The sequence below is a fragment of the Topomyia yanbarensis genome, chromosome 3, assembly GCF_030247195.1.
Source record: "Topomyia yanbarensis strain Yona2022 chromosome 3, ASM3024719v1, whole genome shotgun sequence".
NCBI lineage: Eukaryota > Metazoa > Arthropoda > Insecta > Diptera > Culicidae > Topomyia > Topomyia yanbarensis.
The window spans coordinates 265,163,882-265,177,165 of record NC_080672.1 but is presented as its reverse complement, the minus strand read 5'-3'; the positions used below and the strand labels follow the sequence as shown (position 1 = coordinate 265,177,165).

The window sequence follows — 13,284 nt, the reverse complement described above, 5'->3', positions numbered from 1 at the left end:
TGAAGGACGTTCATTGGACCAATTTGGACAACGTCCAAATAACCGTTCAACGAACGTCCATCGTTGGACCCGTGTTGAACGATTTTGAAACAATTTTTTGGACGTCTCAGTGGGTACCCTCTAAGAACGGTTGGTTTCAAAATCGTCCAATGAAGGACGTTCGTTGGACCAATTTGGACAACGTCCAAATAACCGTTCAACGAACGTCCATCATTGGACCCGTGTTGAACGATTTTGAAACAATTTTTTGGACGTCTCAGTGGGTAACTATAGAATCGGTTGTCACTGGAGCCGGATTTCGAATTTGAACCAGCCAACACTCCGATTTATTTTCCAGCTGAACTTAACTGGGATCTGGCATCTCTGTTGTTAAAGAATGTTCACAGTTGATTTGTGGTTCGTAAAATAAGTTTAATTTGACATCTACGCCAACAGCGGAATCGAAGAAAAACACTCTTGTATTGCAGATCCTGAAGTTTTTAAGGAACTGTACGAATAATATTAATTTACTATGCCTCTTCCACTGATCATACCGGTTAGTTTAACACTTGACAACATTTTCACCAGACGGTGCTATTATCTTGAAAAACTCAATACATAACAAGCCAAAAATTTGTGTTCGGTAATCTGTGAAAAAGTTATTTTCAGAGCAAATTGCTTCGTTTCAGAACGCAGTTGAGCCGATGCAGGTCGACGCACAGCCAGAGGATAACGAGAACAATGAAGAGGACATGTATATTGTCGAAAATTCCTCTCTCGATTTGGAAGTGTATGCCAATCAGTATATCGGACTGGCCAAATTGCATCGGCTGATTTATATTGCAGACCACTGCCCGACACTTCGTTTGGAAGCCCTCAAGATGGCCATAAACTATGTGACAACGACCTACAATGTAACGTTGTACCAACATCTACACAAGAAACTAGCCGATATATCCGCTGGGAACACCCTACCAGATGTAGCCGTTCAATCGAGTTCTCAGGTAATCAACTAACCCTAATGACCCCATTTAAACAGTGTTCATACGTATTATTATTGTTGAAGGATGTCCCAAGCTTTGATGCGGCGTGGGTGGAGACCAAAAGCAAAAAATCGGCTCTTAAGTTGGAAAAGCTAGACTGCGATTTGAAGAACTATAAAGCAAACTCTATTAAGGAAAGTATTCGTCGCGGCCACGATGACCTTGGCGATCATTATTTAAACTGCGGTGATTTGTCCAACGCTCTCAAATGCTACTCTCGGGCCCGGGATTATTGCACCAGCGGAAAGCACGTTGTAAATATGTGCCTAAATGTTATCAAAGTATCTATCTATCTGCAGAATTGGTCTCACGTTTTGAGTTATGTTTCAAAGGCCGAAGGAACTACAGAGATTGCAGAAACGTCCAAGGAGAAAGATCCCAACCAAGCTGTGGTTACACGCTTGAAATGCGCAGCTGGTCTAGCTGAATTAGCAACACGCAAGTACAAATCTGCCGCCAAACACCTTTTGCAAGCAAATTTTGATTTATGTGATTTTCCCGAAATGATTTCCACTAATAATGTGGCAATGTATGGTGGACTTTGCGCGTTGGCCACATTCGATAGGCAGGAGTTGAAGAATGTTATATCTAGCAGTTCTTTTAAGCTATTTCTTGAGTTGGAACCTCAACTTCGTGATATCATATTCAAATTCTACGAATCTAAGTACGCCTCTTGTCTTAAACTGTTAGATGAGATAAAGGATAATCTTCTTTTGGATATGTACATTGCTCCGCATGTTAATGCATTGTATACACAGATACGCAATCGTGCGCTGGTGCAGTACTTTAGTCCGTACATGTCGGCCGACATGCGCAAAATGGCAACTGCCTTCAATCGGTCGGTGGGGGCACTTGAAAATGAACTTATGCAGTTAATACTTGATGGTCAGATTCAGGCTCGAATCGATTCGCATAACAAAATTCTGTACGCCAAGGATGCTGACCACAGAAGCGCTACGTTCGAGAAGGCTATCATTGTCGGTAAGGAGTTCCAGCGTCGTTCGCGAATGTTGATTTTGAGGGCAGCTATGGTTAGACATCATATTCACGTTAAGGTAAGATGACCTTTCGGTGTTTGGTTATTTTCTTATTTGTGTCGACAAGTATTACTTAATTAGCAATAGGAAAGATTTTTGTAGGTCGAAAGATAAGTAATGTAGCACGTCGAGAGAAAAGTGTAAAAATTAGGAGACTTGTCGGACTTCGAGGAGTGTTTTATTTTGTTTGTTTCATTAGCTTTAGCCAAGTCTTATTTTCGCTTAATTTACATTTACCTTTTCTAGAACCAACCTCGCGAGAGCAATCATTCAACGGAAATTCTTCCAGCCACTGGATCTTCCTCATCCACTTTGGTGCGCAATTGATTAAATTTGAACGAGGACGAGTTCTTCGCACGATTCAAGAGAAAAACTAAATAACAGGAATGTGAATGTGGAAAGAGCAGCCCGAAGGCCTTTCCAATTTAAAAAGCGAAATTAAAACGAAATTCACTACAGTAATTGATGTTTTACCGAATAAAATTTCTGATACACAGGTTTAGTAGTTAATTTTTATCATGTTATTGTTTGGTGGATATATTAAACTGATATTCCAAAAATGACAAGCAAGATATAGTTGTTTTATGAGTTAATGTCTTTTTCTGTCAGGTTTGGGGCTTCTAGAGCGATCTCTTTTAGAACTATTACTGTAATAACGATTGACATGTGGCGAACGAGAGCGCTTTCTAATTTTTCCATTGTTCAACTTTCGCCGATCGTCATCAGATTCAGAGGAATACGAGTAGTTTTTACGGTAATTTTTCTTTGATTTTTTTCTTGAGCGCTTTTCAACTTCATCTTCGGAAGAGCAGTCTGAGGAACTACTTGAAGAACGTTTTTTCTTCCTATGCTTCTTTTCGGTTTTATGGCGCTTTTCTATTTTTTCTAGCTTTTTCAACAGCTTTTTCTTTTGTTTAGTGGTTAATGACCTAAGAAAATCTGTCTCCGTTTGAATCTTGTCTAGTCCAGGTTCGTCGATGAGTTGATGAGAGGTTGCCAGTTCTTTGGCACTTCTCTTCATGGCAAGACCGTCCTCGCGAAGGCCTTGCTCGAGGTCATTTTTGGAAAGGATCTGGTTAGCTTCCGCTTCGGAATGAATCTTTTTGGCCTCACTCATCGAGAGACTGTACATTGTGCACTCTTTGTCGGTATTGATGTGACCCCATTTATGACATTTTATGCAGCGAACGTTGCGTACTTGAATACCAAATCTGAAATATGTGTGTTTCAAGGTCAGTCAAACATATATCAAAAAAAGTAGAGGATACTCACGGCTGATCTCGAATCTCGGTATCACCCTTGCAGTAGCTTTCACGCGGAGCATTGTATTTTCGCTGCCATTCAAATTTGTACTCTGCTTCCTCAGTCGTTTCCTTTTCCGGTTCCTTTTTCATTCCAGGAGGTAGTTCGTACATGAAGTTAACACTCAGCTTGTCTTTACTTTCCTTGCTGAGCATTGCTTTGTTATCGTGCAATTCCTGTTCCTTTTCATACTGGTTGCGAAGTTCTTCCTGCTTTTTTTTGTACGCATCCGCCTGCTGTTCAGCCATCCATACCTGGAAGGGCACAGAAATAGAGCATGAAGGAGCTTTTGGGAACAGTAAACAAAGTCCATAGTAAACCGAAATTGAATCAACTTACTCGTTTCAGGTTATCCCTGGACGCAGGATGAAAAAACTTTTTGCACATGTAATTATTAAAACCTTTACCCATTGTACTGAGTGCCTTCTACAAATGAAGTTGATAGCTGAAAAATTCAAATTTGCTTTAATTTTTTTCAGGAAACAAACTTTCTGTAATAAACACCTAAACACTGACGTTTAAAAAATGGTTCGCACGCTCGTAAAAAGTTACTCAAAAATGAGTTTAATCTCACCCATTTCCAGATAAAGTGGAACAACTCTTAAATTGAGTAATTCCGGAGTTACTCAAATTTGAGTAAGCCAGCCTGAACCAAAAACTGAGTAATTATTACTCGGTTTTTGAGTACAATATTATCTACACTAAACCCAAAAGTGCTTCACTAGTACTCAGATTTTGAGTTCAACATTGCTCAAATTTTGAGTTCAGTACAAATTTAACAAAACCAAAAATTAAGTAATTATTACGCAGACTTTGAGTTGAACATTACTCAAATTTTGGGTTCAGTAGAACTTCAACAAAACCAAAAACTGATCGATTTTTACTCATATTATGAGCAGAAGCTTACCCAATTTTTGAGTAGACAACAAAGCCAGTTGTAATTCCTCAGTTTTTGGGTAGAATATTACCCAATTTATGAGTGCAATATTTCATTAAAACCCAGTAAAGTTCAGCCGGAAATGAGCCGGAATTCCAGCTGTTTCCAGTCAGTATTCCGGCTCCAGTGACACAACCGATTCTAGTTAGAATAGGTTGTGTCACTGGAGCCGGAATACTGACTGGAGCCAGCCGGAATTCCGGCTCATTTCTGACTGAACTTTACTGAGAAACATCCGGATTATGACTTGCAATTCTGAATGGTTTCTGTAAGAAGAAATGCAACAACCGATTCCTATTTAAATTGGTTCATGATCGATAGTTGCATTTGAACTGGAACTAAACCGATTTACATCCAGTGAAGAAATTGGCCGTCAAAATTTTGTTTTGGATACAACACAATGCAGTCTTTCTTTTCTTATGGAATATTTTTACAATAATAATTAAAGAAACTTCTGTTTATTAAATTTTATGGTTTTTAGTAAGTATTGTATAAAAAAGTTGTCCTTTTATTTGTTGTCAATACGTGCGCGGGAAACTTCAATAAAAGTTTGGACGAGTCTATTCACAGTTGTCCTCTGACTGTGCGGAATTATATTATATATGGCACATGCCAGAAAGTCCCAAAACATTCTAAAATTAGGTGGCACCTCCACTCCGAGAACTGCGTGGCATTTGAATAAAATTTCCACTGCATGAATAGAATTGTTAGTCTCGAATATAACTTTTTTCTCACAAATGACGGCATAATTTCCTCTTTTCATCGGGCTTGCTACGCACACCATGTGTAGTTTAGAATCAGTTGCGGGGGATGCCACGTATGTATCTAAGCACTCCTAATGATGATATAAAATCATTACATCTAACCTTATGTATATTATATTGCATTTACCCCAATCCAACGAATTAAAATTGAAGCCGAATGTTCTTCGCCTACAGTTGGACAGCCTACCAGCGTTCTTTTTTGTCCGCGAATTGGCATATGAGAAATTATTCTCAAGCATCCTCGAATGTGATCTGTGAATAGTTTTACAAATTTAAAATTTTATGACAAACCTTTGGGCTAAATTAAAAAAAAATATATCTCACCATCTTCTACTCTAGAGAATCTGGACGGTGAATAAGATAGACACCGAGAGAAGACATCCTCGATTTTGAGACCTTCTGTTCTGTTAGGATACAATCTCTCAAACATTTGACGAATCTAGAAAAAGTGATATGATATAAATATTCATATGTTCCGTGAATACCATAAAGTGAAATAGTAAATAATAAAAAATAAACATGTTACCACCAATCCTTCATATGAACACAGGTGTGGAAACATATCCAAGATATCATTAACGGGTTTCTTTTCTTTTAATAACAGTTTGAGGACTGGAAAGCATCGGTCCATTTCATCACAAATATGTTCTGCTACTGATGCCGATGCAAGCATTACTCGGAGCAATTGAGCCCGCGCTACAAGTTCAGTTGAAACGGACTCTTCTACAGGCATAGTTCCTCGATTATATTTATGTTTTTCTGCAGGTAGCTGTTTGATGACATTCCGGATGCGATGAAATATCATGCCAGTATGAGCACCCTTTTCCTTGCCTCCGTTGCGCCAAAAGAAAAATGACTAGCATGAAAATAATTATAATTATATTAGAGAAATTAAATAAGCATAGAATAACAAACCTCATCAGGAGCAGTTGGTGTGACTCGCGTATTACTAAGTTGTGGAAATAATTTTACGATTTGAACAGCTGCCGCATGCTGTTGATCAACAGAAGGATACCTGCGCATTTAGAGATCATTGGTTCGTTAATCCGAAAAAGACCAAAAAGATTCCGTGAAAGATTAAGTTCTAAATTTCTTAAAAAAAATCTAAATGGTAAAAGTATGAACGGTATTTGATTCGTAATTCTTTGCATGCTGGGACACATCTACTATTTTCTGAAGAAAATCGGTCAGTTTATTACTGTTTTAAAAGTCTGTAAATGTCTGGACCAGGCATACGCAGAACTTTTTTTTAATCACCGATATCATACTTTTTGATCTGCCTCTCATTTCTTCTGCTGCAAATTTTGTGCATTGGACGTATTCGGTCTATCCACTCATTGAATATTTACTAGAAGTATATGCTAGAAAATGCATGAAAATTCTCGACAAACATATGATTACGGCCTAAAAGCCAACTGTCAAAATCCACTTTGAATGGAAATTCCGGACAAACCGTTACACGCCAATCACAGATGTTGGTAGTAAACGAAAGAGAAAAGTTTTCTCTTTCATAAACTGTTGTGAGCTGTGTTCGACTAGTAACGGTTTGTCTGGAATTTCCATTCAAAGTGGATTTTGACGGTTGGCTTTTAGGCCGTAATCATATGTTCGTCGAGAATTACAGCAAAAGAGACGGGAATGAAAGTATGCTAATTCTGCATATTTTTGTTTCTCAGTGCAGCAAATCTGTCCACAGTCTGTAAATCTGGCATCGCTGTTGCTCGATTCAACGACATTGCGGCTTAGTTAGACCCTTTGGTCGATTTACGATTGAACTGTATATGTAAACAAATAAACACGCTCGCTATAAACAGAAATTGTATACCTTTAAATTCTGTTGGTTTAAATGTTTAAGTTATTATAATTCGTCGTCGTCGGTCGTCTTTATAATTTTGTGCCGGAACATGACGAATTACGCTTTCTAAGTACCACCGTCAAAGACGCATGTACGTTCTTATGCCGAAGTTTATAAATCGAACCAGATTGAAGATGTGAAAAGAATGGTCAATATTGAAATCAGGATGCGAAGAACTGATAACTATGTGGTTTCCTCTAGCAGTTTGTACTGTGTTTCATACATTTCTTTATATTTATAATCAGAAGTGAAGTTGTTTGGCCGTGCTTCATTACTATGCATACTTCATAGGCTCAATGAAGTAATAATGCATGATACTGATTGACTACGATGTTTTTTGAAATAGAAGCTTCACAACGAAAGGCATTGCTTTTCTCTGCTCATAGACAGTGTTAGATCACCTGCATATTTGCTCGAAGGACTACTAAGGGCCGATTTCTTCATTCTCGCTTAACGTCTTAACCAGGTTTAAACGTACTGGTGAACCCGGTTTAAAATTTAAGCGAGGATAAAGAAATTGGCCGTAAGCCCTATAAATATGTATAGGCATTGCGCATTTCGCCGCAAGGTTGCTCTAGCGGAGAGACTCGTGCGGTTCAATGTAAACAATTCATTCTATCACACTTTAAGGAGTGTTCATAGTTTGATGCACTAGTAGAGTAACAAATAAAACTTTCTACTTGCCTTTGACCGTCCATTATTTGAGTCTCCATTTGCTTGCATGCGACTCGTGTAAGATGATTTAAACCGTCCTTATCTGGTACGATCCCTTGATCCAAAATTGGATACAAAATTTTCATTCGGAATTTTGCGTCATCTTCGAATGTCGAACGGTTAATCTGAAAACGTTAAATATGTATAGTACGACAAGCGCTTACAGTAATTATAGTAGAAAGTTTACCAAATTTTGAACATTAGTGGAAGTCTCATCAATTTTATCTTTGGTCGGATTAGCTTCAGAACTATAGTTTTTTATTATGTTAAGAATTGTTAGACGGGATCCTTTTTCGATTATCCCCATTTCAACTAGGTCGGCATCGTTGAGCAGAACTAGGTTCTGATCGTTTATTTTTTGGGCTGAAAAGAGCGAATAAGTATATATAAAGGTTTAAAGTGACATCTCAAGTTGTTTGCACTACCTTCTTGATTGTTGTTTATTTTATTATAAATTTATTTCCAAGTTTATTTCCCTACTAACTATCTACATATTTCAAACTTATATAGTAGTTTTCTTCTGAATCTCCGTATATACTCCATAAGTTGTATGTTTTTTTCGTTTGCAAGTTCTTGTGTGATATGCGAATAACTTGACTGTCAGTTTTGAGTTTGTAACTGTTGTATTGTAAACAATATTCGCATTCGAGATGCTGTATTAGGCAAACAATTTGATTATCCGATTGCAATATATCTATTATCAAACCATAGGACATTTCGTTGCATACTTGGTATTTCGCTATCAGTCCCGGCCGAAAGCTTGTGTTATTTATTTTCATATGGTTTATATATTTGATTGAATCTGGTAGATCCCGGATCAGGAGTAAATTACTTAGAGATTTTTTGTGTATGTGCTTTGACGAAACGATATCTACCGTACCAATTTCGTATGAATGGTCAAGAATAGTGGTTATCTGTGCTAGATTCAGGCGCTTAGCAAAGCTGTTTGTTAAATTGATGAAATTGTTGCATGTCTTCGCTTGGGATTTAGACTCCTTGAATTTCGCTTCGAAGCGTAAGCAACTATGATTAACAACTGGCCCATCCTGACGAATTATGTAGGGATAATGAGAGATGTGATGGAATTTATTGGTAGGGTTGATGGCAGGGAAGCAGGATTTGAACAACTTGTAAAAACATTCGATTTCGTTTTTCAGATCGTTAATCTGATTCAATGTTAGCTTATTGGAGAAACTATAATAAGTTATTTTCATGAGAGCTTTAAGCAATGATGATAAATTTGAATTAAATCCGAGAATCTGGTTGAACATAAAAGGGAATGCTCGAAGGAGAAGCCAACATTGCGAAGCTGACTGAGGAATAGCATGTCCACGTGCTTTTAACTTCTCGCAAGTAAAATTAGCGGTAGGTTTATCAGCCGATTCAGTTATACCGTATTCGTAATGCTGTATAATTTGGTTGACTTGACTAATCGTTATCACTTTATGGATATTTACAGCTTCGTTCAAAACACATTTGATTACGACCATGACGACGCCTTCCAAAAGATCATGCATTGGATCAAACGTGTTATTTTCCGCTATGTTGAAATATTTAACTTCATTCAGTGCTGATTTTCGAATGATTCCGCATTGTGAAGGTGTTTTAGTTCCGCTTTGAAGAGCATTTAAATCACCTTGTATGCTTTCTTCAGTGCGATGAGGGAAGGTATCACCAATGTTTCCACAATGAAGTGCAGTACGCGTCGCATAGCACATTCTACAGAATAGACTTGATTGGGGCCCCATTAACTCGAAAATTTCATGAATTGCCAGCGTGTCCCCCAAAACATGCACTAGAACTGCCCTCATCGTAAACTTTTCACTCCCATATTGTACTACAACACCTTCATCTGATTCAAGCTCACGCAAATCTTGAATCAGCGGTTTCATAACGTTATTGTAGCCATATTTTTTTACATCTCTTGAGCGAACTGTAAGCGTTAGATATATCCTGTTGGAGGATGAATTAATTGCGGGGTGGAGATTCTCAATTTTAACACTGAAATTGGTAAGTTTTTTTTTTTGATTTGCGTGATCCCAAAGGGTTCAGATATTCGACATCGTCCAGATGAAGCGAGAGTCGTAATGCATCGGGAAACCGTGTCAGGAACGGGTGTGTTTTGAAACGTTGACCATCTTTGAAACCGCACAAGATATCGTCATTCACTGCTTCTTCTGCTATCATCTTGCGAGCTCCGGGATTCTTCATAACCAGTGCTAAAATGCTGGTTAGTGGAATATAGTGAGCAACATCTTTCACTATTTGTACACTTTTTCTTTTGCCTAGTTTGGTAATCGCAGGGACAGTTTTAGTGATTCTAGTTCTTCCCAAGACTTCTTCCCTAGGGTTTGGCACAGCACTACCCGCAACTCCAGACAAATATGCTAGGTTGTCTTTTGGAGAAGCTACGTCTGCAAAAATTCCATCCAAAGATGCGTCGTTTATAAATTTCAAAGCGTCGGTATCGTTTAATGGGATCGACTTCGATTTCAAAAATTCTCTGAATAGATTCAACATGTAACACTCGTAATCTTCTATAAGATTCGAGATAACCTGTAAGAACTTTTTGATTTTTGTCTCGGGAAGAGATACATCTTTTCGCAAATCTGTGGCGAATTTACTAATTTTCTTAGTAATTTCATCCAACGACGGCGCCGTTTTAAAGAATATGGTATTCGTTATTCTCAACAGATAATCATCATCTACGAGCATATTTTCCGGATGATTATTTTGAATTTGTTCAACAGCGTCATGGTCGTATGAAATATTTGTAGAATTTTCTGTAATTAGTGGATGAACACTCTCTATGTGCCGTTTCAAGCTCTTAAACCTCTGGTACAGTGAACCACATTCTGAACAAAGGAAAGGTTGAGCGGCTGCTTTGCTGGTGTTCAAATTGTGTACCAACCGGAAGTGTTCCTTCAATTCATCCACGTGTCCAGGAATCATCTTCCCACAATTTGGCACATGGCATGAGAAACCTGAAACCTTACACTTTTTTCCAGTATATATATATATATATATATATATATATATATATATATATATATATATATATATATATATATATATATATATATATATATATATATATATATATATATATATATATATATATATATATATATATATATATATATATATATATATATATATATATATATATATATATATATATATATATATATATATATATATATATATATATATATAATATAACGTGAATATTACCTCGCAACTTCATTGCAGTTTCAGCATCCACCTCTTCCGAAATCTTCTGCATGCTGGTTGTTCAAATCCACTCTTTCAATTAAAATGTATTTTACACACTACAACTCTAGCTTCAACTATTATAAATATTTGAACAAATTTTTATTTGTGAAAAAGTGATGAGCGATAACTAAACGAGCGTGTACCTACTAATGGAAAATGGCGGATGACGCTAGGAATTTTTAACTTGGCGAGAAACGGCTTTTCCGTTTGGTAACTCCAAAACGGTTTCTTGTGTAATACCCAAAAATAGAGTCAGAGTTACTCAGAGATATTATATATGACAACTCAATTTTTGACGTTTACGAACATCATTCAAAACTGAGTTCAAAGTACTCAGAATCTGAGTAACTTTTTACGAGCGTGCGTACCAGGTCCAGAGCTGCCAGATGGTTTTGTGAAAATCTGTATGAAGCAGTACACGCTGCGTTACATATATGTATTGGTGTCATAGACGTCAAAGAAGTCAATTTAAAAACACGAGAACTGTTTTGAATATTTTTCATTCGTACCGTGGCAAGCAGAAGGTTAGCAAAAGTTGAGCAAAGCGAAATTGATTGTTGTCGGAAGCAAGCGAACCTGTGATCCACTCGTTTGCCCGGCTTACCCAAACATAGGGGCTATCTAGAAAAACTCTAGTAAGAGAACTGCGGAGAGAAAAACAGCATTTTTGGCAACGTATGCCCCGGAATTGTATGGCAACACGTCCTATGTTATAAAGATAGGCAATGTTCGATTGGATCCGTTTTTTGACAGCTAAACGCGAATCCAATCGATCCAAAATGGAGTCTCCGCAGTTCTCTTTCTAGAGTTTTTTCTAGGGCTATCCCTAGTTTAAGTCCGACTGAGCGGTAGCGAAGTCGGCCAGCACGCGCAAAAGCGATGTGGCGTAGCCACATTGGGTGGTGGACACAAAATAAAATTGGCAGCGCCAGCAAAATGTATTTGTGTTTACACTCCGGATGAACCATTCGTCAATTGACATTTCGACGAGTTTTGATTCGAGCCAATAATATGGGCCCCTGGGCGGCACCGGGGGTCGTTGGCTTGGCAAACGTTACATCTGTAACACTATATAGTAACGTGTGTTGCTCAATAGCAAAGGCGCACGAGATATACTTTTTGGTAGTTGAACAACAATTTTCGCTAGAGATGGAGTAAGTGTAACAAAGCATAATCCCAGTAAGCTCAGCCGGAATGCTGGTTAGTTCTAGCCTGAGACGAGACATGCTAATAGCAAAAAATCGAAGGTCAAATGCAGCCAGTTCATTTAAATGATGAAAGGCAAAAAGAGAGGCTGTATGAGACGAACGATAGAATGAACAGAAAAAATGTAAAAGAAAATATCTATTGGCATGTCCCGTTCCAGCTTCAGTGAAACAACTGACACTTATTGGAATCTGTTGTGTGACTGGAGCCGGAATGCTAACTAGAATGAGCCAGAATGTCGGTTCATTATCCAGCTGAACTTTACTAGGATGCCTTATTCGGGTAGTTTTTTTTTGCTTGACTTTCTTCACCCTCGCTTAACTTTTAAACCAGGTTCACCAGTACGTTTAAACCTGGCTTAAGGCTCAATTTACCGTTTTTAAGCATGTGTTAGAATTGAATGCTTGGTACTATGCGTAGGAAAAATTGCATTCAGCGTAGCCACCGGATTATCTATTTAAACCTTCTCAAAACTCTAAAAGAAGAATATCAGTTGGTTTATTAGATCATCACGATTCAATTCATGCAAAATACCTACTGGAAAAACCATCGGCTTATCTAAACGGTGCTTTTGAAAAAGCGGCTGTGGTTTTTTCATTGCGCAGTTGTGTTGCGTACCCCAGCACGGTGTGGTAGTGTGACAAAAAATCACAGCCACTTTTTCAAAAGCATCGTTTAGCTAAGCCGATTTTTTTAGCAGCTGTTTTGTATGATTTGAATCGTGGTGATCTAATAAATCGACTGATATTCTTCTTTTAGTGCTTTGAAAAGGTTTAAATGGATAATCTGGTGGCAAAGCTGAATACAATTTTTCCTATGCATACTACCAAGCGTTCAATTCTAACACATGCTCAAAAAAGGTAACATGAGCCTTAAGCGTTAAGCGAGGGTGAAGAAATCGACCCTTAGTGGGTGAGTTATGTTGCAACCTCATCCGGTGTTATTTCATACATTTTGACAGGAGTTGGGGTTAGAACCTGGGACGGCGCTCACAGATAGATGTTTTCCATGTTTTCGTTTTCATTCTCCATACTGCTTATTAGAGTGCCCAGAAAAATGAAGTTTTTGAAAACTCAATCGGCCCACCCCTGAGTCGATTGCTAGTCCCACCAGGAGTACTTGTTCCAAATTTGAAGTAAATCGGACAAGTCTAGCTACCGGACTAACGTGC

At 38.0% G+C, this 13,284-nt stretch overlaps 3 protein-coding genes across 4 annotated transcripts; 1 reads left to right on the top strand and 2 right to left on the bottom strand.

Moving 5' to 3' along the window:
• Positions 1-376: 376 nt before the first annotated feature.
• On the top strand, positions 377-2,631 carry LOC131690030 (COP9 signalosome complex subunit 1b). 2 transcript variants are annotated; one of them, XM_058975475.1, is made up of 4 exons: positions 377-535; positions 669-983; positions 1,046-2,077; positions 2,306-2,631. In XM_058975475.1, exons 1-4 carry the CDS (start codon positions 512-514, stop codon positions 2,384-2,386), a joined length of 1,452 nt encoding a protein of 483 aa, XP_058831458.1. In that variant the 5' UTR covers positions 377-511; the 3' UTR covers positions 2,387-2,631. The 2 variants fall into 2 exon arrangements, with proteins under 2 accessions (XP_058831458.1, XP_058831459.1); XM_058975476.1 differs by having other exon boundaries at positions 403-489.
• On the bottom strand, positions 2,498-3,877 carry LOC131690031 (corepressor interacting with RBPJ 1). The gene is made up of 3 exons (XM_058975477.1): positions 3,701-3,877; positions 3,332-3,615; positions 2,498-3,270 (listed from the first exon to the last, which is right to left on the bottom strand). Exons 1-3 carry the CDS (start codon positions 3,770-3,772, stop codon positions 2,649-2,651), a joined length of 978 nt encoding a protein of 325 aa, XP_058831460.1. The 5' UTR covers positions 3,773-3,877; the 3' UTR covers positions 2,498-2,648.
• Positions 3,878-5,293: 1,416 nt separating this feature from the next.
• On the bottom strand, positions 5,294-6,693 carry LOC131687906 (uncharacterized). The gene is made up of 5 exons (XM_058972000.1): positions 6,331-6,693; positions 5,978-6,077; positions 5,589-5,918; positions 5,397-5,501; positions 5,294-5,314 (listed from the first exon to the last, which is right to left on the bottom strand). The coding sequence occupies exons 1-5, from the start codon at positions 6,372-6,374 to the stop codon at positions 5,294-5,296; spliced, it is 600 nt and encodes a 199-aa protein (XP_058827983.1). The 5' UTR covers positions 6,375-6,693.
• Positions 6,694-13,284: the final 6,591 nt, after the last annotated feature.

What these genes read in the sequence shown, in the direction of transcription:
- LOC131690030 (XM_058975475.1), top strand. Translation starts at nt 512, where the DNA reads ATGCCTCTTCCACTGATCATACCG. An exon ending in CTCTTCCACTGATCATACCG is followed by an intron (nt 536 to 668) that starts GTTAGTTTAACA and finishes GCTTCGTTTCAG; the next exon opens with AACGCAGTTGAGCCGATGCA. An exon ending in GACATCATATTCACGTTAAG is followed by an intron (nt 2,078 to 2,305) that starts GTAAGATGACCT and finishes TACCTTTTCTAG; the next exon opens with AACCAACCTCGCGAGAGCAA.
- LOC131690031 (XM_058975477.1), bottom strand. Translation starts at nt 3,772, where the DNA reads ATGGGTAAAGGTTTTAATAATTACATGTGCAAAAAGTTTTTTCATCCT. An exon ending in CCAGGGATAACCTGAAACGA is followed by an intron (nt 3,616 to 3,700) that starts GTAAGTTGATTC and finishes GTGCCCTTCCAG; the next exon opens with GTATGGATGGCTGAACAGCA. An exon ending in ACCGAGATTCGAGATCAGCC is followed by an intron (nt 3,271 to 3,331) that starts GTGAGTATCCTC and finishes CACATATTTCAG; the next exon opens with ATTTGGTATTCAAGTACGCA.
- LOC131687906 (XM_058972000.1), bottom strand. Translation starts at nt 6,374, where the DNA reads ATGCACAAAATTTGCAGCAGAAGAAATGAGAGGCAGATCAAAAA. An exon ending in GTTCATATGAAGGATTGGTG is followed by an intron (nt 5,502 to 5,588) that starts GTAACATGTTTA and finishes CACTTTTTCTAG; the next exon opens with ATTCGTCAAATGTTTGAGAG. An exon ending in CACCGTCCAGATTCTCTAGA is followed by an intron (nt 5,315 to 5,396) that starts GTAGAAGATGGT and finishes AACTATTCACAG; the next exon opens with ATCACATTCGAGGATGCTTG.